A 27,516-nucleotide genomic window follows, 5' to 3' on the forward strand; every position below is an offset into this window, starting at 1 on the left:
CTTTACATACAACCTGTATATAATATGTGATCTCTTTGAATCAGTGATTTATAATCTTTGTGATTATGATATTAGTATTATGTTTTGGAGTACATATGTGTCCCCAATTATACCTGATGTTCAAAAAAAGAGATTTATCAACTCAAATTCTGTTCTTTTTATCTATAAGAGTGCAATTTCAGCTCACAAAGACTGCTACACACCCCAGTGTCTTTGAAACAGGAGGAAACCATTTCCTGTTGCAAAAAACATGTTTCTTTTTACCCTTAACTAGATTATTGATGCAAATGTAGCAGGGTTACAATCATCAAACCACTTAGAGAATACAAAAGACAACAAAATCTTCAGCAATTTATTTCTGCTTTTGTCACACACAAAAAAGGGCTAAACAAGAAGAAAACAACATTCTTCTTTCTTTTTTTTTTTAAATTTACTGTATTTAATGCACCAACAAAACAGTTTTATTATTGTTTTGCAGAAAAAAATATATATATTTAGCTAGCCAAATACATATTTTTTTTTGATAACTGCTTTCTGCTCTCTGTTTTTCGAGCGCCTGTTCACTTATTAAATATGTATTTCCACTAGATTCAAGTGATAGACTCAGAAGACAAGTCTCAATGAAAGTGACAGTTAATTCACAACAAAGTATTATGAAAAAACAAAACAAAACATGTTTTATAATGCATATTTAGTTGGGGATTACCACACCTACATAATCCTTTTAGAATCCCTGATGTCTTGATTGCATGTGTAGAAAGAATGAGCCATTGCAGCATTTTTAGTTTTGAATTGATTACTCTCAGTCTCGTGCATTTTCCACTGTAAATGCTCACCATAGAATCTTTGTTTGCATGCTCATCCGTGTGTTTTCATCAACATGTGGTGAGCAACATGAAGAATATCTTTGAGCTAGAGCCGTACTATATATGTTTGTTCCTTATGTCAACTCCCAGCTCCTCTTTGGCTTTCAATTTCTAAACTGATGATGCATTTGTTAGACATTTCCGTCCCTCATGCCCATACGTGTGGTCTACTGCAAGCACAGACTGTCCATCTCCCTTGTCCTGTCACACTGAGTGATTATCCGTGCCACTTTTAGTTGTCATTTAGATCTCTCTGCGGTACTGCCATTGCTCTACTTGAGAAAAAAGATGAACTGCGACTCCCCAGAGAGACTGTTTCAATTCAAAGCCAATAAAAAGTAGGACACCAGTAGGACATCTGCAGCAAAAAGTGTGAAGTAAAGCTGCAGGCACCTGATTCAGGTGAGCAGTATGTGGCAGATATAGTAGTTTTTTAGTAAATCACCTGTGACATAGTATCAGTATCAGTCTGGCAAGTCTAGTTTCAATCAAGTTACCCTCCTTTCCCTTTGGATATACTGTAACAGGCTCTAAACAATGTCACTTTCTCATGTTTTGTAGGAACAGTCCTGTGTCCGAGTGCACCAAGGAGTCAGACTAAACTAGAAAAATGCTTGAGAACTGCCAGTCCATTTGATATTACACATTTCCAACAGCTTTTTCCTACAGGACACCGATGCCTATGGGTACGAGGTGAAGAATCAAAAAAGGGTTAGTTCATTATGTTAAACAGGACAAAAGGTGAGATGTAACACATTAGCAAAACAATTGTGTCATTCTGAGAGCTGCTGACCACTGCTGCCCTGAGCCTTTATTGTTATTATTATTATTATTAGTAGTAGTAGTAGTAGTAGTAATATTTTATTTTATTCTTTTTACTTTTTGTTGTTAAAATGTTTCTAATCACACTTTACATCAATTTTAAGTAAAGTAAAGGTTAAGTTATCCTGATACAATGGCCCAACATTCACCATAAACTAACATCTCTTAGAGTATTATCCTCCTGCTTCTATAATTATATACACTACTGTGCAAAAGTCTTGAGCTACTTGATTGTTTGTTTTTTATTGAAAAAAAATCTTCCTCCAGATTTAAGAATGAATATCTTCTTATGGACTCAAACAAGTTTTGCTGAAAAACTGAATATGGAACAAGCAAAGCTTAATACTAAACAATATATATATAATCGGTATATAACAGTTGGCCAGCTCTAATAATAATTTTGTATGGCTTTGCGGGCCAAATTAAATTAGGCTGCGGGCCAAATTTGGCAAGTTTGACACCTATGCTTTATATGATTAAATGATTCATAGGTCAGTGTTAAGTGGCTTAAAGAAACCCATTCCTCTGAAAATAGTCAGGTACAAAGACTAGAATGACAATGACTGGAAAGGCAAAAAATGTCCATAGAACTTTGAAAATCCTTTTCCTGTTGCTCAAGACCACTTAATACCACAAACAAACAAGTGAGAATCTGTTCCTTGGAGCAAAATATATAGAAACGAGATGTGACTCAGAACGTTTGCACAGGACTATATGGTAACAGACCTGAATGTGTTTAAAATTGAATAAAGAATGCATTTTATGTACCCCAAAGACACAAAAGCACACATTCAGTCAGCCCGTTAGTTTATGCAGAGTTTTGAGGACAAACTTCACACACATCACACAATACCATCAGGAAGGTGTTGACTGGTCCACAGGTATCCTCTCTCTTTTTTCAGTAAGACTGCAGCAGACGCTATGGCCCACACAGAGTTACTGTGTACACAGATACAAATACTTAACAGGTGGCACAACCACTACATCATGACTTGACTATTGCTTGTTTATCTGCATACAGATCCTTATATGACTTTACTGATGAATATGCTTTTAATAATAATGGATTGCATTTATATAACGCTTTTGGAGAACCTCAAAGCGCTTAACAATTCCACTATTCATTCATTCTCACATTCACACACTGGTGGAGGCAAGCTACAGTTGTAGCCACAGCTGCCCTGGGGCAGACTGACAGAAGCGAGGTTGCCATATCGCGCCATCGGCCCCTCTGACCATCACCAGTAGGCAGTAGGTGAAGTGTCTTGCCCAAGGACAAAACGACCGAGACTGTCCGAGCCAGGGCTTGAACCGGCAACCTTCCGATTACAAGACGAGCGGCCAACTCTTGAGCCACGATCGCCACACTGTTATGGGAATAGTGTATTATATTTTTGTACTATTGGATATTTTGCGAACTATAGTTGATTTATTAAATATAAATCAACACAGGGTTGCATATTTGCTCGATCAACTATGCTCCTATCACCGAGCAATACAGAGTTAGGATCAGAGAACTGATGGCAATCACACGCCAGAGAACATCTGTACAAGTTCCTGCAGCTGCTGTGCTACTGTCTCTTTAAATGGATCTTCCAGTCCGTTGCCCCGGTAACCCGGAAGCCTCACGCGCTCCATGCAGCATTGCCGAGAGTCCTTCCTGTTTTACAAAATTACAAGGAAGCAGCAACAACTGGATAGTCGCATACCCTGCTAATGGTGCGTGAGTCGAAATGAAAGTATGCATGCATCCGCTGTAAATAGCGGTTCCCTGCTCGATCCTCTCTGCTTCGTTTGGTTAAAATAAACGTCTAATAAAAACACGAATATCCTGCTGTACCCGCTCGCAGTGGTCCATCTAGGGGGCTGGCTCTTTTTCAGGGGATTTCTTTCTCACAGAGCATAAACAGATGTTTTCTGTTGTGGAGAAAATGACGGAGGAGTCAGAGAGAGTTATACGTGTGAAAATGAATGCCGCTTTTGTAGTAACTTCAGCGCAGTTTTAAAGGAAGAAGAATTTCTCTGTGTTTGCATATTTAACTCAGCTGTTGCACGTGTGCTAAGTGGGCAACACGACTTCCTCCATGTTTTATGGTATTATGGCTGACAGATAGCTGCAGTGTTGTGTTATTATAGAGTAACTAATCACTAATTCATTCTCTTTAAGAAACTGGGAGATTGTTGTGTTTACAGGAGAGCAGGACGGAGCAGTAACATCCCAAATGTTATGGCCTGCTGCAACCTTATAGGTGCAGCATGCTGTGACCCAATTGCTATTGTGGTCTTACAGAGGGCTGATACTGAGAAATATTTTTATATATGGTACTAACCTAACTCATGCCCAATTCTTGGTTTTATTCTTTTTATTGCGTCACTTGACAGGATTCACCTCAGTGATCACTGGGAGGAAAGGACCCATGCTCTCTCATTTTTGTGCTGCAACACCAGCCCTGTTCATATTGTGGATCATCATGGCCCAGGTTGCTGGCCAGGAAGATAGAGAGAAAACTACTGCACTCAAAGGTGAATTATTATTAATAATGATAACACTAATAAATAATCATTTAAGGAGAATTAGTAAAACAGAGGGAAACAGGCTTTACTTTTCTGAACCAAATTAAGGTCTTTTTCTTCTATCTTGACCTAACGGCAGGCACACCATCATTTCAGACTCAATACCACACAAATCAATAAGATTATGAGCTGTAATAAAATGTCTTTAAAATATATATATATATAATTAAATTATATATATATATATATATATATATATATATATATATAATTCTTAATTAAAAAAGAACAAATAAAAAGCTTTCTTAAATGATGGGAAATAGTTTAAAAGCGTGGTTTAAAACAGTGGTTCTTTAAATGTAAGAAAGAGAGCCACTGCATTTAGGATGAGGACAGCTAGGGAGAAATATACAACTTAACATGCTATATTCTTTCTTTAGGGAAAATTAAAAACTTGCTGATGCTGTTATGCTGACCTTTACTGACTGACTCCATTTACTAAAAGTGATTAATTTTAGTAAATGAACCAAAACTATGAAAGTATGAATCAACTATAAAAATATATTCAAACTATAAAAATATGAATTGACTTGAAAGGACCAAAAGGTTTGGGCATCTGAGTTATACCCTACTGGGAGGAGGCCCAGGAGAAGTCCCCCAGGATGAGGTGGAGGAGGTGGCTGGGGTGAGGGAAGTCTGGGCTTCTCTGCTCAGACTGCTGCCCCCACGACCTGAACCTGGATAAGCATCAGAAAATGGATGGATGGTTGGATGGATCAACCTTGATTAATTTTATTGTTCAAGATGAATAAAAATCATGGTGTGTTCGGTGTGAACCTTTACCTTGCCAGTCATGTCAGAAGTAGTTTGAGAGCCCTTAAAGTGTAACAGTGACTGATCACCTTTATACTATGATGAAACCTTTTTATTCTGACTGGAGCCACCCTTCTCAGGGGTCAAGGAGTCACTTAATCGTTTTATAAAACTGCTGTGTAATGACACAGTGGTTCTTTGTTGAGTGTGCATGCATGGCCCCTTCTCCCTGGGTTGGTCATTCTAAATTGACCATACATTTGGCCTAGAGTGTCTTAACTCTATGTTAGTCCTCTTAGCAATTGTCCAGAGTGTACCCTGCTTCTTGCGACAGTTGGGATAGGCTCTGGTCCAACCGTGATTTTGAACTGGATAAGTGGAAGAAAATGGCTGGATGGTTATACATCACCCCAGTAGACTGCTGAATAACCACATGTCAGTTTTACACCTTACCAAGACATTTTATGGTATCTCTCTGTTAGGATATGTTAAACATTTGTCTCTTGAACTTAAAACTATACTTAATGTATATATTGCATGTATTGTATGTGAATGCTCTCTTTTCTACCCACTATACATCTTAATGATGATTTAAGAAGACCTTTTAGCTTGAACACGCATCTGTTGCTTCGTCATATGGGGATAATGAAAGTAAAATGTACATAGTGATTTCAACATTGTGGGAGAGAAACGGAGATTACAAAATGAATGTGTGGATTTTGTATAATGCAGATAAGTTGAAAAAACGGATGGATGGATGGAGTTTGTGTCATTGAAATAAAATCATTTGCTTTTTTCCCACAGATTTGCTGTCAAGAATAGACTTGGATGAACTGATGAAGAAAGATGAACCTCCTTTCACTTTCCCCAAAACCTTGGAGGAGTTTGAATATGCCTTTAATGAATGTGAGTGCATAGATTTACTTTTTAGAACAAAAGCCAAAAGTATCATGATGAGCTCCACGGTTTGACCAGTTACACAAAGCCTGCTGCCGTAACAAAAAACACCAAATCCCATGACATCTAGAGATGTCAAAGATGACAAAGATTAGATGAGTTATGCTATTTTTTCTAGTCTACTCGTAGCCTTCTTTGCTGACACGTGCACAGTTCTGTAGTGTCATAGCGTCATGGATGAATCTGCATGGTCACAACAAATTGAATGGTACACTGACCTTCACACAGATCCCGATAAGAAAATTTAGATCACTCAAACCCAAGGGAGAGAGATACAGAAAGTTTCTCATTGCCATAAGTAACACTGCAGACAGCATAGACATAATTCTTTAACTGAGGTGAATGTGTTACATTTTATCTGGATTGAGGAAAAAACTCTGTAAGGTCTGGAAGTAAATTCCAGGGAAATATACAAGGCTCTGTCTTTCACGTGTCAGCTGTAGTGGTTTCCAATGAAGCCTTAAAATAAAGCAATGTGTGCTTGTAACTTTTTGTTGCAAACTGATGAAATCCACCAGTAAGCAAATTTTGTAAAAGTCAGGTCAGATTTGTGTTAAAAAAAAAAGAAGGTAATACTTTTTTCTGCCTTGATTTACTTCTTTTGTCGTCTTGTGATCCGTGAGATTAAACCTTAGAGTGCTAGATGGGTCATGGTCCTCAGGTTGGGGAACTGGAATCATTACCGTTCGCTTTTGTGTTATGTCAGCATTTTATATTTAATGACAATGTCTCTTTGAGCAAGTAAAGGTGTATGTCATTCAACATTAGAGTAAGGAGCAGAGCTGAAGCCAAAGTGGTGTGGGTGTAAATGATATGAAAGTCTCTTTAGGATTCTCTTGGCTTGCTTTAATCAAACCAGGTGGAGAAAAGGGGAAGAGCTGGAAAGGTAGTAGTGCTCGGGATTTTGGCTTAGTATTCCTTTGTAGCCTTTTCCTCTCTCTCTCACCCTCTTTCTGTTCTCTGTCAGTGTCTCTACTGGCTGTCTGTCTGGCTGAGTGGGGGACATGTTGTGTACTCTACGGCCCGTCAGTAACCTACTCAGCCTTGCCCTCTGCCTGACGGAGCATTTGCATAACCTCGCTGTGCCTAAGAACAGAGACATGGAGACTTAGCCCCCACCGGCTATTATGCCAACACCCGCCAACCACTCTACCCCACCCGCAAGTCCCAGCTCAGTCTACCATGGAGGCAGAAACACATTCAGAGACTCTCCATCTCCTCTTCCTCCTCCTTCTGTCTCCTTTCATCCCTTTTTATATCCCTTCCTCTGTATTTCTCTATTTTCACATCCTGTGTAAAATCTCCAGCTGAAGAAGAGCTTGCTCTCTCTCTCACACACACACAGACACACACACACTGCGCAGCCCTACCAATCTGTATGTCTTGTCAGTTTCTACTCAGGCCTGTTTTTGAAGGATAGCATTTCTATTAAAGCCATGGTGGCCCTCAGGCAATGTCTCTAGTATGTCGACACACAGTCGCTCTGGCTTGCAGGCATTTATATAGCTGCTCTCGGGCTACTTTAGCCAGAGACAGGTGGAACAAAAATGTTAATTTGACCATGTAATGATGTGAATACAGAAGAGGCTGTGTACAATAGTTTGCAGGTATCTTAATCACTGAAGATGATGGCTTCATCTTGCTAGCCCTGCGGTTTTCCATTACTGGAAATCCAAGGTTATGTACACCTAATTAAGCGGCCAAATTGAGAACAGAATGCTAATTATGACAGAAAAAGAGGAGAAAAGTTGAGAAAATGTTATTCCTTTGAGAGGATGTGATGTGGGAGACGGTGGAGCTGATCACCCCCAGCCCATGCATGCACACACACAGACACACACGCACCTACACAGACACACACACACACCTTTGCTACTGTAGGATTTCATTATAGCTCCTCTTTTAGGAAGTAGTGTTTAGATCCTCACCCCTCCACGAATGCATAATTGATTTTTTTTTTTTCAAAGTACTTTTTGTGCACACTGCTTTATCCTATCTTCTTGTGTACCTCTCAGGCACAAATCTATTTTTTAATGCAAAGCGACACCGAACCTGCATTCAGGATTACAGGTTGTCTAACAAGTAACTATGAAAGCGAATGTTGTTATATACAGTGAGCTAGCAATGTACGATTTATCACATTGATAGAGGTGTGAAAATGGTGGCAATTTAGAAGGAAATGAAAAAAATGCGCATTCTTTTATCTTGCAAAGATTTATTTATTTATATCTTAGATGGTTTTTATGTTTTGCAATAATTGAGAAAATATGAGAGCCCCCTGGCTATTTGGGTTAAGTATGTGTACTTTTTGTGGCTTAGCTCTTGCAATTTTTGCAGTCATAAAGGTCAAAATTAAATTTAACACTGTTTAGTGTTTTATTGTGTTGTAGTGTCAACTGGAGGATCGATGGGCTCATTGCTAAGGTAGGGGTTCCACAGCCACATGAGGGTAATTGCTGAAAAAAGTAGATCCATTTCTGAACACTGTTTTTGTATCTTAGGACTGTTTTGCATTAAATACATCTTGAATATACTAAAAGCTCCCCTCGTTTCCTTGAATTATAATAAATCACTTAAGCATCGTTCCAAAGACTTTTCGTTTTCTCTGTCAATTCTTTTGTGTAGTAATGGCGGTGTGGCTTACTTGTAGCAATTTACGGCAGCGCAGATACTTAAGTGACACCTACTGTATTCCCACACCTGGTCCTCCTGGCTGGAGCTTCTGATCTGTGTGGGTTTTTGTGTGTGTGTAAGCTCTACTGCTTAGGGTGATTGGCTGATGCCCAGACAACATCCTCAAAGGAACTACGAGGAGCAGTTGTCGTTGTGCCTAATGCTTGCCAGCCGAACTTTCTCCCTTCATGCTCACACGCATACACAAAACATACTGAGAACCTTTCCCATACCCACTTTAGTCTTTGCTCTTGGAGATTTCAGGTGGAAAAGGCAGGGACAGAACTGTGGCCTGTCGCCAGAGTGAGCACTGAAGGAGAGGGAGATGGGCACTGTTAAAGAGGAAGGGGAGAGGCTTTTTAGATGAGTGAAGAGACAGAGAGAGGGAAAGAGAATTTTTACCATACCAGCTGTCCAGCTCTGGCCTGCCAGACAACCCAGAAGGCTGTTGGAGTCGTGACTGGAAGAATGCTGCTGCATCCATGGGCCTTGTACCTGCCAGATGGGGGGGATAAAAAATAAGCAGTAAAAAAAGTCAAGTTTAGTTTGGCAGGCAGATGTACGTTTTGATGTGCCGTCAAGAGCAGGGATTCGCCTACTTTACTTGCACGCTGTAATAGAAATAATAGAAAGGTATTGTTTATTATTATTACACGTCTCTTTTTGTCCCATTACATTTTTTTCCAACAGATGGCCAACTCCGCCATATAAAAACGGGTGAACCCTTTGTCTTCAATGCCAGGGAGGATCTCCACCGCTGGAACCAGAAACGCTATGAAGCTCTTGGAGAGGTAACACACTGCTTTTTCTGCTGGCCTGCCAGTTCATAGTATGCTTTATTATACTTCAGTTGGGCCATATTGATCAAGTTTGGCTTCAGCTGCTGAGCTTATTAGGATTATCTGTCTTGACTGGTGAGAAGATGTTGCACTGGTTGTTGTCTGTTTGGACAGCAAATAGGCTCAGACTGACACACAAAGCTATAGGCAACTAAAATACAGAATGTATTCTAAGCACTTCTTTAAGTAAGCACTTTGAACTTGCTCTACAAAGACAGGCGATAGAATCTACAGCCGCTGAGTATAATAAGTTTTTTGTTCACTTTACATTAAAAACATACACAGGGTGTATCAAAAAGCATAATCTAATTTTAAAAAAAAAGCTCATTTTATTAGCCATAAAAGCTTGTGGTAAATTTAAAAATTCTTTCTGAATATAAAGTTTTACATGTAAAACTTGTAGTGTTCAGAAGTGCTCAATGTGCCCCCCTCCAGACACATGGCACAGGTCCATATAATAGTCAAACCCGTCCCATACGTTTGTGAGGATTTCTAGAGTCCCTGCTGTTGGGATCCCACCTATCTGCAAACATGTGAAATTTACGAGTCCCCTGTTTTGATCTCCACCGGTAAACAGCTGTGCAATTAAAGCACTTTGAAATCGGGAAATTCTTTTTGATATACTCTCTGTATTAACAATGAATCTTAGCCTTTTTAAACCAACGCTAATGTTATCTCGTTTAAGCTAAAACAAAAATCTCACAATAGCATACTTTCACAACTTTCAGCCAACGGATTGTTGGCGTTGTGACATCACTACTTTAGGGAAATAATACTTTTAAGTTCAGTTTTTGTTGCTCAGTTAACGTTGGAGCTTGTTTTTCTAGCATTACGTAGTGAGGGACTCACATCATGATGTAAGCTTTCTGCCAAACCTAAAGCTGAACTTTGAGAAGCAACTTGAAAAAGGTATAGGTAGTCTCATTTTCTTCAGCTGATAATCATCCTTCTTTTTATGACTTTATTATTTCCTCTGACCTGAAAACATTATGCTTTGGTCCCTTTTAGGATATTGCTTTACACTACTCGCTGTAAAAACAAAGTTATTAGGTTCGAAACATGGAAGTCTGGCACCCTGTAGATTCACACTCCTTTTACTGCTTTTCATGATCTTGTACAAATGAATTCATATTTTTATTATATTTCTCAGCATGACTAAAGACTTGTCTTTAAGTTGAATCAATTGTATTTATTTTTAAGAATCTTGATTTTATAACTGTGATGAAGCCTTTGTGATGATATTTTTTTTCATTTTCTCTGATCATTGCACGGTTTCACCTTAGAGTGAATTTGCTGGTGTATCGACTCCTGGAAAGATTGTGGTATTGTGTTAACAGACATCCGAATGCTCCACACCAGCAAACTGGCCACACTTCTCCATTTAAAGACGTGGTCACACTTCCTGATAATCAGTTCATCAAGTGCATTTGATTTGTGGCACCTGGCTCCTACTTACCCTCTTAATTGGGGTGGCTGTGGCTCAGGAGGTAGAGCAGGTCCTCTTCTAATTGGAAGGTTGGTAGGTTCGATCCCTAGCTGCTCCAGTCTACATGCCAGAGTGTCCTTGGGCAAGATACTGAATGCCGAGTTGTGCCCAATGGATTCAGAGTATAAATGTATACAAATAGATAGGAGCGGGTAGTGTTAAATACTGCTTGTGTGAATGTGTATGTAAATATGTGGTGTGTTGGATAAGCAGAGTGTACTTCGTTTTTCACCGACCTCCATAGTGTCATATGAAAACTTTTTTTTCATATGACTGCGTATAAATGTTAAGTGGTCATTAAAAATGCTCTCAAGTATGATTTGTTACCCAGACCTTCCAAACAACACTGTGTATATCTGTGCAAGTAGATCACAGCCTCTCACTCAACTGCGTAGCCACAGAGAGCAGTTTGTTTATGGTGGGAGAGGAGACTTTACACTCATCTGTAGGTTTCGGTGACTGTTTGTCCAAAAAGTCACTAGATGTGTCACTAGGTACTTAAAGGCACCTTTTGTAAAATCTCACCACTAGATGTGAGCAGTTTGCAGTCAGCTGAATTCTGTTTTCTCACCCCTCCCAATTCAAAATACAAAATACATCTGTACTAAGTGTAGACTGTCAGTCTGCTGTTTATCTCAGCTGTCATTACGTGTCCACGTCTATTTACTTCGGGGGAAGCTATAAAACTTTGTGAATGGAGCTCGATACAAGTTGACGAGTCAGTAAAGTTCATGGCTGTTCAATGACAGCAATACTGAGGTGAGTTGTTGAAGATATCCTGAGCTTTTTTATCGGCAACTGTTGAGCTGTTAGCTGCTGTTAGCCTTTGTTAGCTGCTGTTAGCTTGACACTATTGGGCTTGGACAGTTAGCAAAGAGGAGGAAGAGAATGACATGATATGTCAGTCGCGTTGTCTATTTCTGTTTTCACTTCTTTGGTGAAGGGGACCTCTTCTCAGATGTTAAAACATCGATATGATCCTTCATATCGTAGAGTCTGATGATGCAGACCCGAATTAAAATGAATGTTCTCTTCTCCTCTGTCTGTGTCGTACTACGCATGTGGCCAGTCTCTAGCCACATACATAAAATGCAGAGAGGTGTAATGATAGTGTCCATCTCAGTCACTGTATTTTCAGATGGTGGGGCAACATGGCGGCTTTCACAAACTGGTGTCTGCTCCTATGCATTTCTAAGATCCATAGGAGTATTTCTAATTACACACTAATAATTGTATATTTATGAATACAATTTTATTTTTTCTGTTAAATAAACTAAAAAAAACTGACAGTACCTTTGAAAGAATTTTGCTTTAACGAAAGGCATTATTTAAGCAGAGCTCAATATTTTCTGTGGAGCTCTTTGATGCACCTTTTTTGGATATACAGAATATTTTTTCTGTATATCCAAACATACACCATTATAAAGTTCACCTCTAATTCACTCCCACTGTTCCACAACATACAATATGCATTAAGATAATGAGACAAATGTTCTTTTGTAATCTTTTTCTTTTTTTTCTTTTTGTAATTTGCATTCCCTACTATGTTGCTTTTAATTGTTGTGAACATTCTTTGAAGTTCAAAGCAAAGTGATAGACCTGTTTGTGGGATTACCTGTTTTTTTTTTTTATGCTGTATACAGTAGCTCCTTTGAGAGCCGTCTGTAAATCCCCCCCCCCCCCCCCCCCCTTTCTTTTGAATGCTTGGGCGCTATCTACCAGCATCTAAAGAGGATGTAGAAACAAACATTTGGTAGCAGGAAAGCAAAGGCCCAGAAAGAACACACAGATATTTAAACCAGCTGAACTCGAGCATCTGAGGGGGGCCAAGCATTCAGATGAAGCAAATAATCATCAAGCACAATGTATGCAAATTTTATTCATCCTGTGATTAAAAAAAATTGACAGTTATATCTTCTTCAGAGAAGGAGAAAGGAAATAGTGTCAATCCCTGTTGATGTGAGCTTGTGTAATGAGAACAAATACTGTATGAGTTGTGCTTCGGGAGATTAACTGGCTAAGAAGAAAGGAGCACTACCTGAATAAGCAATATTATCTGTCTGTTGTTTTTAGGCCACAGATGATTCAAGAAAATGAATACTGTACCTCTCATACAGCTTTGCAAGTACAAATGCATTGTTTTTGCTGGGAAGAAATATGCTCCATTATAAATAGACACAACTACTGAATTGTATGCCTTTGGTTGTAAAAGTAGGTTATGGTGCTTAGTCAGCCTCTTTATGTGTGGGTTTAAGGATGTGCGTGTGTGTATGTGTGTGTGTACAAAGCCATACCTGTATGCTTATTTATGCAACTGTATAGCCAATGCATGCAAATGTATTTCTCCTTGAATTCTTACTGCATGCTGTTGTTTGTTTGTGTAGTCATTTCTTTCAACACTATCATCCTGTTCTTTATGTCAGACAGAAGACTTTTTGCAGATGTCATGAGGGTAAATGTGGAACAACACTCTATGCAGACAACTCTGTTATAAGCCAACTCCACTCCACAACACACCCTAATGCCCTCTATCAGCCAGCCACCTGAGACGGTCTGAGAACTAGCTACATTCAGCCCAAGAGCTGTGTAAGATGGCACAAGGACATGGGTGCATGTGTTTGCCCCTGGCAGTGTGAATAGAATAGCTTCATCATTGCCCCCTAATGTTCAATCAAATTCCTTTCTCTCCCTCCCTTTCTCCATGCCTCTGTCCATTTCTCCCTCTCTCCTTTCTTTCTTCCTTTTACCATCACTGTATGCTCACAGTTCTGCATTTTGCGTGGAGGACTCCTTGTATGTGCACGTGCATTCGTGTGTCTGTGTGCGCGGAGGCGGGAGGGTGGCGGCTGTATTGTCAGACACATCACAGCACCAGATGTCCAATTTGCACTTCAGCCTCGTCTGAATGGAGGGACAGATAGAAAGAGGGAGAACGAGAATGTTGGTGTGATGGCCTCCAAGCAAAAGAAAGAGATGGGAACAAAATTTTGGTTGAGCACAAGAGCAGCAAATAATTTTTGATGTATAAAAAAATCATTCCGAATTTCTGCCATATAATGATGGTATTATGTAGAGAGATTTGCAGATGGTATGTGAGAGAAGTTCCACCAGTCCACTTTGTTCGGAGACCACTGGTCATATTTCTCTGCATATGAGTGAGGGGGGGAAATACGTGCCTGGGCTGTGGTTCCAAAATCAAGAAATGCTACATAAGGTTAGATAGCGCCCTGATTTTTAGATCTAGTAAAATAAATGAAATACTTATAGTACGCTATATAGCAGACTTTTAGTAGAAGGTTATTCCTCAGATCCATAAATTGAAAACCTTTAAATGTACTCAAGAAGCATCTGTTTATTAATAATATGAACTATGTTTTGTAAGGGAAGCTAGGTTATTCTGTACAGATAGGACTGGAGAAACCCACCTGAAAACCCCACACACTACTGGTATAGTGACATTTCCCATTTTTGGCTCTCAGTGTTATCATTATGGCATATTACGGCTTAATAAAGAGTGGGCTATCTGTGCAATGTTATTCAATGCAGCAGGGTCACCTCAGCCTGTGTAGGTGTCAGTTGTAGTCTAATTCCAGTGATTTGGTGATGAATCTCTCTGATAGGAGACAAGCATAGGGTCTGGCCCAGATGGAGCTCTATTAAGCTGTTAATAAATGAGGATTCTTCTCTGCTCTGTCTGCATCTGTCGAATGGAAGGCAGTCACAAATTTGTAAACACACACACACACAGTCAGAATATTATAATGAAGTAAAGCTAGCCAGATGGCTGAATTAGAGAGCTGTCTCTCTCTCCCTCTCCCCCTCTCTCGCTCTCTCTCTTTCTCATTTTCTCACTGTCTCTTTATCTCTCTCTCTCTTGTCTCATACAATATCTACAGTCCCTCTGTTATCTTTTTTTCTCCTCCTGTCTCACTCTGTTTCCACATTATGGATATTGGTTGTCATATTGGCGACTTGCTAGCCAAGGTTTCGGGCACTGGTGCTAGAACAAGTGAAGGGTATAAAATGCGTGGTACAAAAGTCTGAGACCAAATGTGAAGATACTTTTAAATGGCATTAATTATTTATAATTAGAAATCATGATATGAGCTGTGATCTGAAATTAAAATTCAATCTTTGAAAAAATGTCTTAGTATTTAATTACATAATGTGCTTGAGATAGGCCTGTGTGCAAAATCCATGTTTTCCAGTATGATTGCTTTTTGTGGTGTCAGGAAAGCTCGCTGTCCCTGCATATTTTCCCTTGTGTTGAGCTCAGGTGTGTGTAAATGCCTCTTTTGTTTTTTCTCTTTGTTTTCTTTTTGGCCTTCACATACTTCTTGAAAACCTGCGAGGTTTGTTTTGGGTTATTATCCTGCATCATTATAAATCCCGCTGCGCAAATATTCAATAAGAAGGTATAACAGGTTTCTAACAAAAAACTGTAGTCAGCCAAAAGAAAATCTTTGGTGATTATAATTGTACCTAGTCTTAATCCAATGAAATTGTTCAGTGGGTGGGTTAATATCTGGATTAATTTAATCTAACACAGTGTGTGAATTGCACTGTACATACTGTCTTGGGTCTGTGAACTTGTAACTTTGGCTACCATAATAATATTAAAGAAACAAATACAGCGTTGTTGTGTTCAGCACTGACATCCTAACACTAGCAAATTAACCTGCTGTTTTAAATCATGTTGACTACTGAACTGTTATTTGCAAACTTTTATATAGTGTAAAAATTTGCAAATAAGTGTAAAAGTGTAAAATATTGTAAAAGTGTTTTTGCCTCTAAATTTTAACGAGACAATTTCTGTGACACAGTGTGACATAATAATGTTTAAAAAACAAAGGAAGGAGACAAAAATTGTGGAGGTGTTCAAAGAACAGAGCTTGAATATTACTCATACAATAAATCTGCGCTCAACAATGTGGAATGTTTTCCCCCACATCTCCTTTATATTTAGCCTGCTTGAAGTGTTTGGCCTTTGATTTTACTGCTTGTCCTTTGAGAGTAATGGTAGATGCCCCTTATCTTAAAGTACTTTTGCTGATGAAAGTTATGATTAAATTGCTGTACCTTTAATAACTGGCCGTCAGTCTAGAGTGTAGCCTGCCTTTTTCTCAGTCTCAGTCCTCCCAGAAAATAGGCATTATTCCCAAATTGTTGAGCTATGCTCTGCTGGAGTTACTGTATACCCAGTCATGTTGCTGACCTGTTGCCAGTTAAACAAGTTACCTGTGAGATATTGCATCTTTGTTTTTTAACACTACCCAACCTTTGTAATCAAATTCTTTGACAGTGTTTTTGAAAATACACTGAGAAACTACTCTTTTAGTTTTACTCTAGTCTTCAAAGAGCATCCAAAGAAAAAAGCAGTCATATACTTGACTTATTTTGAGAAGTAGGGAAGTAGTGGTGTAATAAGAAATATTATTTACTATTAACTGGATTCACAGGCTATTCAATCAGATGTTTTATTTTACATTTTTGTTCTGTTAAACAAACTTTGAAGCATTCTTTCCCCATTTTGAACAAGAAATGGATTATGTTCTTTGCTTTTAGAGGTTCTTTGAGTTACCCATAAAAAGTCATTGAGCAGTCATTAAGTGTTGCATCCAGCCAATGATGGAAACCCTGGAGACAGGCTTCCATACTGTACTTAAAGCACCAGGAGGCCCCATAACAGTTGTGGACCATTTTGTTGGGAAGCTAATGGGATCTCTCTAAAGAGGAACTATAAATGACAGCTGTCTGCCCTGAGCCACCGACTGCCATCACGTATCCATTCCCAAAACACTTTAAAACTGCTGCTGCAGCTTTTGTGAGAGCACGAAGGAGGAAGCAGACACATCCAGACAAAAAAAAAATGGTTGCAAGGAGTGGGTGAGGTGGATTTGAGTTGATGAAAGAAAAGGGAATTGGGCAGGGGATGGGGGTGGGGGTGGGGGTGGAAGGGCTGTTGGGGAAAAGACAGGAGAGCTGGTAGTTACAGCAAAGACATCTGTCGCTGCTGCCGACACCCACCGAGGCATACAATACCTTAGTTTGAATTAGCCCTCTGCCGACTTCTCAGTTAACACCTGAGGAGGTCATTATGATGCCATTAGGATGAGCAGTGCAGGGAGGGCAGAGAGGAGTGAGAGAGAGGGATATCCACGCTAAGTGTAAACAGTCTGTCTGTCTGTGTCTGAGAACTTTCTCTTCCCCTGGAGAGCCCTCTCTCCTCTGACAGAAGAATGACAGAGACCTCATGGGAATTACAGCATTCTCCCTCTCTGTCTCTCTCTCCCTCTGTCTCTCTCTCTTTGTTTCCCACGCGGACTGACAGATCACAAATTCACAGCAATAGGGCCTATTTTAATACATTTTCTGTTGGTACATGAGGCTGACTTAAAATAAACAACCTTTCTATTGCCTCACGCTCACTCTCATTTTCACAGTATCTCTCTTTCTGAGTATGCTTTGCTGTTGTTGCCGCTGTTGTTGTGCTGCATTGTTCAGGGGGATTTTCTTCTTTTTTTCTCCCCTCTTTTTCTTCCTTTCCTCTATTCTCTGGAGAAGAAGGAATGCTTTTCTGGGTGCAGTCAGTGATACGGCACGGAGCAGCTCTTTCAGTTTCATTATATAAACAGCTTTGATGCCTCTTCTTGCTCTCTGGTTTCTATGGCTAAGTGGCTTTGGGAGAGGGCTCTGGACTAGAGAGACAAGAGGCATGTGTGCTTCTGCTTCGGTTTCATGTGTATGTGTGTATACAGTATGTGTCTCTGTCTTTACTATGTCCTCACACGTGCCTTCTTCCACTTAAATATAGTTTTGCAGATGAAGAAGTGTGGCCTCAGTGGCCTCAGTAAGTGTTACAAATGTTTCTAATTACATTGTTTTAACTTCCTGAAACTGGCTCTCAAACTTAAACTCTGGATTATTTAAAGGTTGAGACTGAAAAACAGCTAAAAATATGTTATTAAAAAATAATTAATACATACAAACAAATTGTATTTCATGATTTTGTCTGTGGGCTAATTTTAGATTATGACATTCTTTTGCTTCCTTGTTATAACCCCAGTTTTTGTTCCCTTTGCACTGAGCATCAAAACCATTTCCTGCTTAATCACTGTCGTCCTCTCGCTCCGATCCTTCTTTTCTCTTAATATTTGCTTTGCTTTCCCTTATTCCTGTTCCTCCTCTTCCTGTCTTGGTTCTCTTACTCCCAATATTTGTTATTTTGTGTTTCTGGGAAGATTGAGCTGCTTATTGCCCCAGGTGCGGTCAGCCAAACCAGGCATGACTGTTGCAATCAGTGGGAGAACACACACACACACACACACACACACACACACACACACACACACACACACACACACACACACACACACACACACACACACACACACACACACACACACACACACTTAATGTGGGAGGTCCTCTTCTCTGTGAGGAGTTTAAGAGTATATCTACTTGCAGCCACGATGGTCTTCATTAAGACCTTGGCGTGGTGTTTGTTTGTGAGCGATGAGGAGACTGTTATGGGGATGACCAGGAGTTTGCGAGGAGCTGATGTCACTGCCCACCCACTTAAGGGCCTCTTATCAAGGCCATGCACTGCACTGTTCTCTCTCTCTCCCACATCCCCTCTTCAATTACCCCTTCTCCTCTCAGCTGTTCACCGCTGTGGGAGCTGGCACGAGACTATGTGTCCTGGGGATTTCTTCACATCCCTCCCTTCATGTCTTCTTTCTTTCCTCCTGCTGAGCTTCCTTCTAAGTCCCTTCCTTCCTCTCTGATCCCCCTCTTCATGGTTCATCACCGCAATGCTTCCTCTACACAAACCACAGACATAGAGGCGACCTCGTACTCCAAAGATTGTCCCAGGATCTGCGTATATTTATCACAGGCATGTGGAAAGTTTGTTTTATTAGTATAATTTATCATCATTTACATTCTGTCTGAGTTTGTTTCTCTGAAGGCTGAAAAAAAAAACCCAAGTAAAGGGTGCAGATACAAATGTTTTGCAAACTGACACACTTGTGTGTGTCCCTGAAGATAACATCATGTAGTGTGGGACTTTGACCTCAACCTTTTACAATAGTCTAAACTAATGTAATTTAAACCTGCGCTGACATTTAAAATAATGCTGTGCCTGTGTCTTGTTAGCCTGATAATACAAGCGAATTGCAGATAAAAAGATCATGGTAGCATTTGTGGCAGTGAAACCTATTGATTTCACTCCTATAAACATGCTTCTGTGTTTCTCCATCTCATTCCCTTGCTTCCCCTCTCTTTGTGTGTCTTAATATTACTTGCCAAATCAGTTCCTCGTGCTTGTCTTATCGTCTGATGCTGACAATGTAGACACTCAGAGTTGCATCCTGCAGGCATTTTCATTAAAGCACTAATACACATTGGTAATTAGGTGACAAAGAGGCCTCTCTTATTGTACTGATCAGCTGCTGAGACGTAGTCCTCGGAGGCCGGCACAGAAGTAGGTTGCCTGTGTATGTGCGTGTTTCAGTGTGTATCCAGTCTGTGCCATTGTTACTAAGGAATTCGGATGTTGTGTGGTGGCACTGTCCCTCTTTAGCTCTTATTGGATCTTGACATTATAAACTAAAGAGAATTGATACGATGACCCAGCAGTCCATTGAATATTATTTTCCTATTTATAATCTACATTATCTTTTATGAGTGGAAACATATTCATGCAGTGAAACTCTTGCATTTCCCCGCACACACATTTTTTCTCCTTTCCCTATTCCCCATCACTCTCTCTTCTTATTTTATATCAGATGTTTCTTGAGCCACCTGAGGCACAGAACAAATAACATGCTGCAAATGAAATTTCCTGTGAAGCTTATTGATGTCATTAAACACTAGCATACTGAGGCCCAGAATCATTTTAGTCTTCATCAGACCAGCTGACATTTTAGTGAATTAGCTGTGAGGTTCTGTGGGGGTGAGGTGGGCTTGTTTTAGCTCCTCTACCACCACCCTCCCATAGGGTCAAATGGTAGAATCAATGATTTCATTTGGTCTGTCTGCTGGCCTTTGATTGGCTGGCATAAGGCCAATATGTGTCTGATTCATAATGTAATTCTTGTGTTTTGCTCTTTAAGGAGTATCCTATGTTAGCACTGAGTTTATTTTGGGTATAACGTTACAGTTTTGTGATTATCATTAAATTCATGTTTGACGCGAAAGCTGCTCTTTGTATTATTTATTTATTTGTGAGTTCGTAATTTGCATTTGACCTTGCTGTTCCAAAGATCTATTAAGTAAGTTTGGTACATGCAATTTTAGAGATCTGCATAATTTCATTGTTCCATGGTTGACATAAAACAATGAAATGTGGTCTAAAGAATTAAAGAATATTTATTTATTTGTTTATTTTTGTGCCAAAAGTTGCAAAAGCTGAACACCTCATGTCCCTTAAATGTTGCGTTACTGTTGTTTGTTTGTTTGTTTGCTTTTCTTCTAAGTTCTCTGTACTGATTCAGAACATTTTTGCACTTGGCATTGTAGCACTGAGCAGCGATCCTTTCCCTTCTCTAAATAAGTAATTTCATTAGTACACACAGGAAGTTTGCTGGGTTCTGCAAAACACTGGCAGCTTGTGAAGGTCAATTTGTATGATTTGACATTGTTTGGATTTATAAATGGATATATATTTTTTTAACTTGTTAACCAAACATTTCATTTAGTAAAAGATGCAATGACCAATCCCTGTTCCGCTTGTTGTGTGCATGTCTGCTTTCTGGTGTTTTTTAAGTCTCAGCGCAGGTTTTCTCCTTTCCACACATTAATGTCATTTGGGCATCATCCCGCTCCGTGCGGCGAGACATAACAGTGTCTGGTTGTTGCTTGTTTGTGTTTGGGGGTCGATGGGTTCAGCATGACTCAAGCTCGGGCGCGCTGCGTAGCTGTGGCACCTCGGCTGGCCTTTGGTTTCCTGATTTAGTAAGACTAACACTTCTAAAACAAACCAATGTGAGCCTCCATAGCAGCAGCAGCTCCCTCTGTGGTCCATCAACCAAACACAATTGTTGTGACATGTACAGGACAGAGAGTTTGTCATAGCATGCGTTGAGACATCATAACAGCGTCAATAGCTCTACTACATCTTACTGCTAGCGGTGGCGTGCCTTGCCATCTATTATCACTGTTAACTCCTCTGTCTCTCTCTCACACCTGATCAAAAATTGAAATCTGTTCCGAGTGCTTCTCTGTGTTCTCAGCTGAGCAGGACAGGGGGAGAAGAAGAAAAAAAAAATAAGGAAAATGGAAAAGAACGTTGTTAATGTCACTGAACCATGAAAGGCTTGGCCCGGGGTTGGAATGACTCGGTATATAAGGTTCTTTAGTGCTGTGGCTGCGGGGATAAACATAACTTACATCAGCCCTTCGCTTGTACAGGAGATTTCCTCTCCTGGCACTTACAACCTCAACACTCTCACTACACTGTGATTCGCACACACGTACACACACTACACATAGTACAATCCAGACCCTTTCAAGTTGCTCGTGCTCACACACACACACACACACACACACACACACACACACACACACACACACACACACACACACACACACACACACACACACACACACACACACACACAGACCAGAGGGCAAACGAGGGCTGTGAATAGTATTTTTTATTCTGTTTGTAAGCTTGACAGTGGGTGCTATTACTTGCTCACACATGCACACAGTTTAGTTGACTTTTGTGGGATGGATTTGTATCAACAGCAATATAAAATTATTAATTGCTTTAAGACTGTATTATCAGTGTAACGTCTCACTGTGTGTTTTCTGTGTCTTTTTTTCCTCTGCAGATCATCACTCAGTATGTTTATGAGCTGTTGGAGAAAAAGTGCAACATGACTAAAGAAATCCTGCCAGTAAGTACCCATACTGAAAGGAGGCATTTTCTTCTTTGATTTATGCCATTGAAGATTAAAGGGAGTATTAAATATTAAAATGGACGTAAATGCTTAGGCTTCAGAGTGTGATTATGATATTGAGTGTTCTGTTTAAAAAACTAAAGAAAAGGGGATTGTGAGGAGTCAGCTCTCCCAATTCATTCTTTGTCTTTCTTTTTCTATCTCACTCAGTTTCTCTCTTACTCCCTGTCTTTCTTACCCTCCTCCTCTGCCCACATCCTTTGTGCAAAAGTGTCTCCTCAACAAATTAACTGTATTGTGACGTTTCATTTCAAAGGCACAGAGGCGCAGCATGCTGATGCTTAATCTGTTTTGCATTCAATTGCGCTGAAGGGGACTTTCTCTTCTGCCATCGTGGAGTTATTCTTTGCCCAGCTCATCCAGGCTCAGAACGTACACTTAATTCCTTTTATTTGTTGTTGGAAGCATGTTTGTCTCTTTTTTCCCCCCCTTTACCTCGCCATTCCTGCTCTTTTTTTCTGTGTATAAAAGTAGTGATCATTTTTCAGTGCGCGTTTATGGGGATGTTAGGCAGCGCCAGTGTTTAGAAACATGCCAAAGTTAGCTCCAGCACTAACAGTGTCCATAAATCACCTAGCCAGAGTCAGCGCCTTTCATTAGCCCCCATACACTTTTACTGGTTTATCTGCCTGGCCTATTTATCTCATTATTCCCCTGGAAAATTGCTCTGTTATGCTTTTCTGCTGCCCACCCGCCCACACGTATGCGTCGTGTGTGTGTGTTGGTGGTGGGTCCGTCCACCTGCATGGCATTGAACTTGTGACCGCAGATTTTAAGAAGATTAACCGAAGCCAAGTATAGGGAGAAGGAATGAGGGCGCACAAGAGAATAAAGGGTAAGATTTTCTCCCCCACTTGGCTCCCTTTGTCTGTTTGGATTAAGTTCTTGCAGCTGCCACCCATGGCTTTTATGGACAGTGTTTGTCTCCTTAGCGGTTATTCTAGGCATACTTGGGAAGGATGCAAAGAAGCACTGGATGTGGAGCACAACGGCACACACTTTCTCTCTCTCTCTGTTTTACTCTCTGTTATAAGGACTGTTATCTGAGTGGTTAATGTATCGATGCATGTGAGCTTTTTTAGAGTACACACAAGAGAACTCATGCACTTTACATATGGAAAATATCTTTTTTTTTTCAGGTGTTTTTTTTCCTCTAAAGCAATAGAATTCAGAGATGTACATATAAAATCACAACAAGACTGTTTTAAAGCATTGTATTTGAAATGAATTACATTTCGCTGACACGTGGTAACCCGTATTTTTCTGGACGTTCAGGTGGATGCCACAGAAGATGAACCCACCGGTTTTATCTACCTCAGCCCAGATGCCTTATCCAACCCATCTAAGCTGCTGGTGCTGATTCAGGGCAGTGGTGTGGTGCGGGCTGGTCAGTGGGCCCGTAGGCTAATCATCAACCAGGACTTGAACTCAGGGACACAGATCCCCTTCATTGAAAGAGCCATGCAGGTAGAGGTCACAACAAAGAATTTCAAGCTATTTTATTATCTGTTGAACGAATGTTCTGGTCTGTGACCTGTTTCTTTTTTCTTTTTCCCCCTTATTTTGCAAAACTGGGAGTCAGCTTTGGTTTGGTGGTTTTTGTAGGACTTGTACGATTTTGGTGTGATGGGTGCAGCACACAGTTTATTTGAAACACAGGCCTGAATGTTTGGGGCTGTTGAGCAGTTGTGGCAAAGTTAGACTCAGTGTGGAATCATATTTTAGATGTTATGTACTTCACTCGGTGTTGGAATGGGATTGCAGGCATGCTTTTTGGTTTATTAGTTTAGACTCTTGATTTACTGTATCGACTCACTTCAGTTTAACTTCATTGTACAGCTTACGCAAGCGTAGGAAAAGAAAACAAAACTTCGCCCTGGGGTCATAAGAGAAATTATGATGCTGAACACTTTGAACATTTCACATTTCATATGATCACACAGGCAAATAATGAGCAGGCATACAGTCACAGGTGCAAACTCCTACCATCAAATGATATCACGCACTGAATTTTGGCTTCATTTGTATTGTTAATAAACCGAAAGACTTTCTTCACTTTTCCTTTTCACAGAATTCTTGTGTAGCGTTCATGTGTTCATGGATGACTGTGATGCGAGAGGGAACAATGTAGAGTTTCTAGCCTTTTAGTTTTACAGGTGCACATAAAAACTGGAGGTTACGCCAAGTGCTTGCTTGTAGGGGGTCATCTGATTGTTGAGGTTTTCACTATTATTTTGGGGTTTTTGCCTTACAATTTAAAGTGCCTGAGGTGACTGTTGTGATTTAGTGCTATACAAATAAAATGGAATTAAATTGAATTTCTAGAAACCTAATGGTGGATGCTGGGGGGACTGGTTGAAACAGCAGACAGCGATGCAAGGGAACAGCAGCACTTACTCGAGAGGGAGAGATGGTAAAAATCAGCAGCTTAAACAGACTGCCAAATTGGGAATGCGTGTTTGATATATAATGTGAAAAGAGTGAGGCATGTTATTGTGTGCATGCCTAAACCAGCTCACAGGCTGCTTCACAAATGTATGTGTCAGCAACCAAAAGGTACCTCTTTCTGTCTAATTATTTTCACCCGCTTCTCTATCCTCACTACCACTTCACGTATAATGACCTACTCTTCCAGATGACACAGACTAGATTCTTTCTCCCGCCTTCCTTCGTTTTGCCCATCTGATTAACATAAAAACGCTGCTGTGTAAATCCCTCTCCTATTGTGCACAACAACTGGAGAAGTTAGAGTAGCGCATGTGTGTCCATGTGCGCTAACGGATGAATCAGGTACCCCTAGACTGTCTAATACAGTTACCCCGGCTGGTGTTACAGTTGGAGAAGGCAGGGTTGTGCTGTGGAGAGCCAAAGTGACAGCTTCAATATAGAGAACATGGTGTGTGTGTGGTGCGAGTGTTGCCCATTCATCATAGTAAACAAGAAATCGTGTTCTTGCACCCTGACAAATCATCATCCAGACATTTACTGCACAAGGACCTTGTACTGTGAGCGCACTGGAGAAAAAGCCACACACATTTACAGTCAATTCATGCTGCTGGCATCCATTATGGACATGTTTGTACTATATTATGTTATACCACACAGTGTCTCTCGATGTCTTATGTACCGGAGTTACAGCTACTGTACCATCTTCAAAAAAGACTCACTTTATTGCGATTTTGGTGTCAACTTTACAAATTTGATAAGATTTGTCATTTCCCTTTTTGGTCTTACAGTATGTACTGTATGATTTTATTTTAGATTTTACTTTATATTTATTGTAAGAGTTTTGCATGAAAGCACGTACTGAGGTGAGAGGAAAAATTAAAAAGGGATATGAATTGAAATGTTTTTTTTTCTGCCTCCAGCACAGAAGGAGAAACTCCGTAGCTACCCTACACTACCAGCCAACGTTATAAAAAGGCACCCACGTTTATTTAATAATACGTAGTGGTATCAATATTTCTTTGAGCATACACAGGCCATATTATATCAGGTATTTGACATGTAATTGTATGATGTTATTACTCCCCTTTTATGCGCTTCCCCTTAAACATTTTATCTGGCTAGCTCACATACCTGTGCAAACTACTAATTCATCATAATGACAGATGAATCCCATCTTACTCTTTAAAGATACAGCCTTTCCCCAGTAAACCAGCACAAAGACAAACACTCACAGCGACATGACATGAGTAATACGTTATTTTAAATTTATCTTCTGTGTCAGTATTTATAATGAATGCCTAATTGGTCGGCCAAGGGGACTTCTTAATCCAAACATGTGGGAAGAGAGGTACAGCAAAAATTGTGATGACTAGGTGAGATCTGAAACCTGACAAGTAGCCCCTATCCCTCCCTGGGCAAAAGAGATGACTGTTTGTGAAGTTGTTGCTACATGTGTTTATGTTGGGTTGCAGTCCAAATCTTTCCTTACTACATCTGCTTCTATGTTATTTGTCAGCAGTTTAATCTGTGGCTATCAAATGTTGCTCTGTCTACCTACCGGATATGTTCTGCTGCTAAACACAATGCTCCTGACTTGTCAGAAGTCATTTTGGAAAATTAAGGAATCGTGTTGATTGACTGATTGATTTTGACAAAACAATCAAAGAAAATAGCGTATATATCCACTTAATTAAAGTCATTTAATTGAAAATGAGCTGTGTGAAAGTAACCAACCCATCATCAGGAGTGCAGACCTAAAAAAAAATAGGTGTCTGGACTTAAACTGTTCATTAGAACAGGCTTATTCTGTGTGACTGTGTGAAAGCAACACACATGCCATTATTTTATTTATAACTTTGTTAAGTGTGGTTTTGGGTCAGAATGTCACATTTTCTCAGTATAATTTTTAATTATGTTTAGATTAGGGTCCGTTTTGTGGGAACAATCTGTTGTCTCGAGTGTAGCTCATGTGATGTTACTCATGGGAAACTGATTGGAAATTCAAAGCCTGCAGCAAAGGGTCAACTAGAGTGCATTCAAGGAAATCTGGGGGAGCTTGTGGCTTGGCAAAACACAGAATCACTACTCACACGCACATACGGATAAAACTGTTAATTCACAGCGCTGTTGTAATGTGTGTGGATGTAGTGCGAGCACACTCTGGAATTCTTCGCCATGTTCCTCAGAAGCTCGAGTCAGCTTTTCCTCTCTTCCGATGGGATCACCTCTGCCAATCAGGCGATTGTAGGAAAAATTGCTGATTGGGCTAGTTAATCAGCCCCTTCACGCAACACACACGCATACACACATGCACACACAATCACATTGTTGGGTGAATCTCAGGGCAGTCTGTCTCTTACGCCGCAATTTACTTCCCATCACCTGTCTCTTTCTCCCATATTCATCCCATGTCTTGTTCACGCTGCTGTATGATGGTGACACATTAATAACCTGGCAAAAACATATACATTAAATACAAGTCACATAGACACGTGCACACAGAGAAAGCACACATACATAGACGCAAACACATCACACTTGGATGCAGGGTATACTCGGGACTATTTGGCGCAGTGCACATTAATGCTGGGTTGAGGGAAAATTTTTGTGCCATCTGTGTAGGCCTCATGCATGTTGTCTTTATGTGCATGTGTGCACATCTAAGTGATGCTATTCCCAAAGTGTAGAAGTAAAATGACAGGTGAGAGGAGAAGGAGAAAAGGTTGCTCCAGCAACAAACACAAAGTGGTGGAAGAGGTGGAAAAGAGGAATCTGAGAAAAAGCCGAGTTGATGGGGTGTGGGGTGCAGAAAGGGAAACAGGTTATGATTGGTTGGAAGAGGGCAGAAGTGGAAAGAAGGCGAGGAGTGTGGAAAGGATTGATGCAGAAAGAGAGAAATAAGAGGAAGACGCGGGAGTGACTGCAAATGGGTTGGGACTGGCAGAGGAGAGACGGGAGTATAGAGAGAGAGTAGGCAGAAGGCAGGCATCTGACAGCTCCACTACGGGGAGAGGGCCTCTTAATGACAGCTTATTCCTTCATGATTTCAATTCCTGACAGTCGACAGGTCTGCTTGTTGCATCATGGCAGCTGTATCATTACCTTCTGGCCCTGTCAATGCTCTGCATCCT

General features: G+C 40.2%; 1 protein-coding gene across 1 annotated transcript in view; it reads left to right on the top strand.

Moving 5' to 3' along the window:
- The first annotated feature begins 3,318 nt into the window (after window positions 1–3,318).
- Window positions 3,319–27,516, top strand: part of arb2a (ARB2 cotranscriptional regulator A) — a 161,989-nt gene continuing 137,791 nt past the window's right edge. The window contains exons 1-6 of the mRNA XM_080892947.1: window positions 3,319–3,407; window positions 4,071–4,211; window positions 5,820–5,921; window positions 9,336–9,436; window positions 21,809–21,874; window positions 23,213–23,404. Of these exons, the coding sequence (XP_080749073.1) occupies window positions 4,106–4,211; window positions 5,820–5,921; window positions 9,336–9,436; window positions 21,809–21,874; window positions 23,213–23,404 (567 nt within the window). The 5' untranslated portion in view covers window positions 3,319–3,407; window positions 4,071–4,105. The remainder of the gene's footprint in view (window positions 3,408–4,070; window positions 4,212–5,819; window positions 5,922–9,335; window positions 9,437–21,808; window positions 21,875–23,212; window positions 23,405–27,516) is intronic.

This window comes from Rhamphochromis sp. 'chilingali', assembly GCF_963969265.1.
Source record: "Rhamphochromis sp. 'chilingali' genome assembly, chromosome: 10".
Classification (NCBI taxonomy): Eukaryota; Metazoa; Chordata; class Actinopteri; order Cichliformes; family Cichlidae; genus Rhamphochromis; species Rhamphochromis sp. 'chilingali'.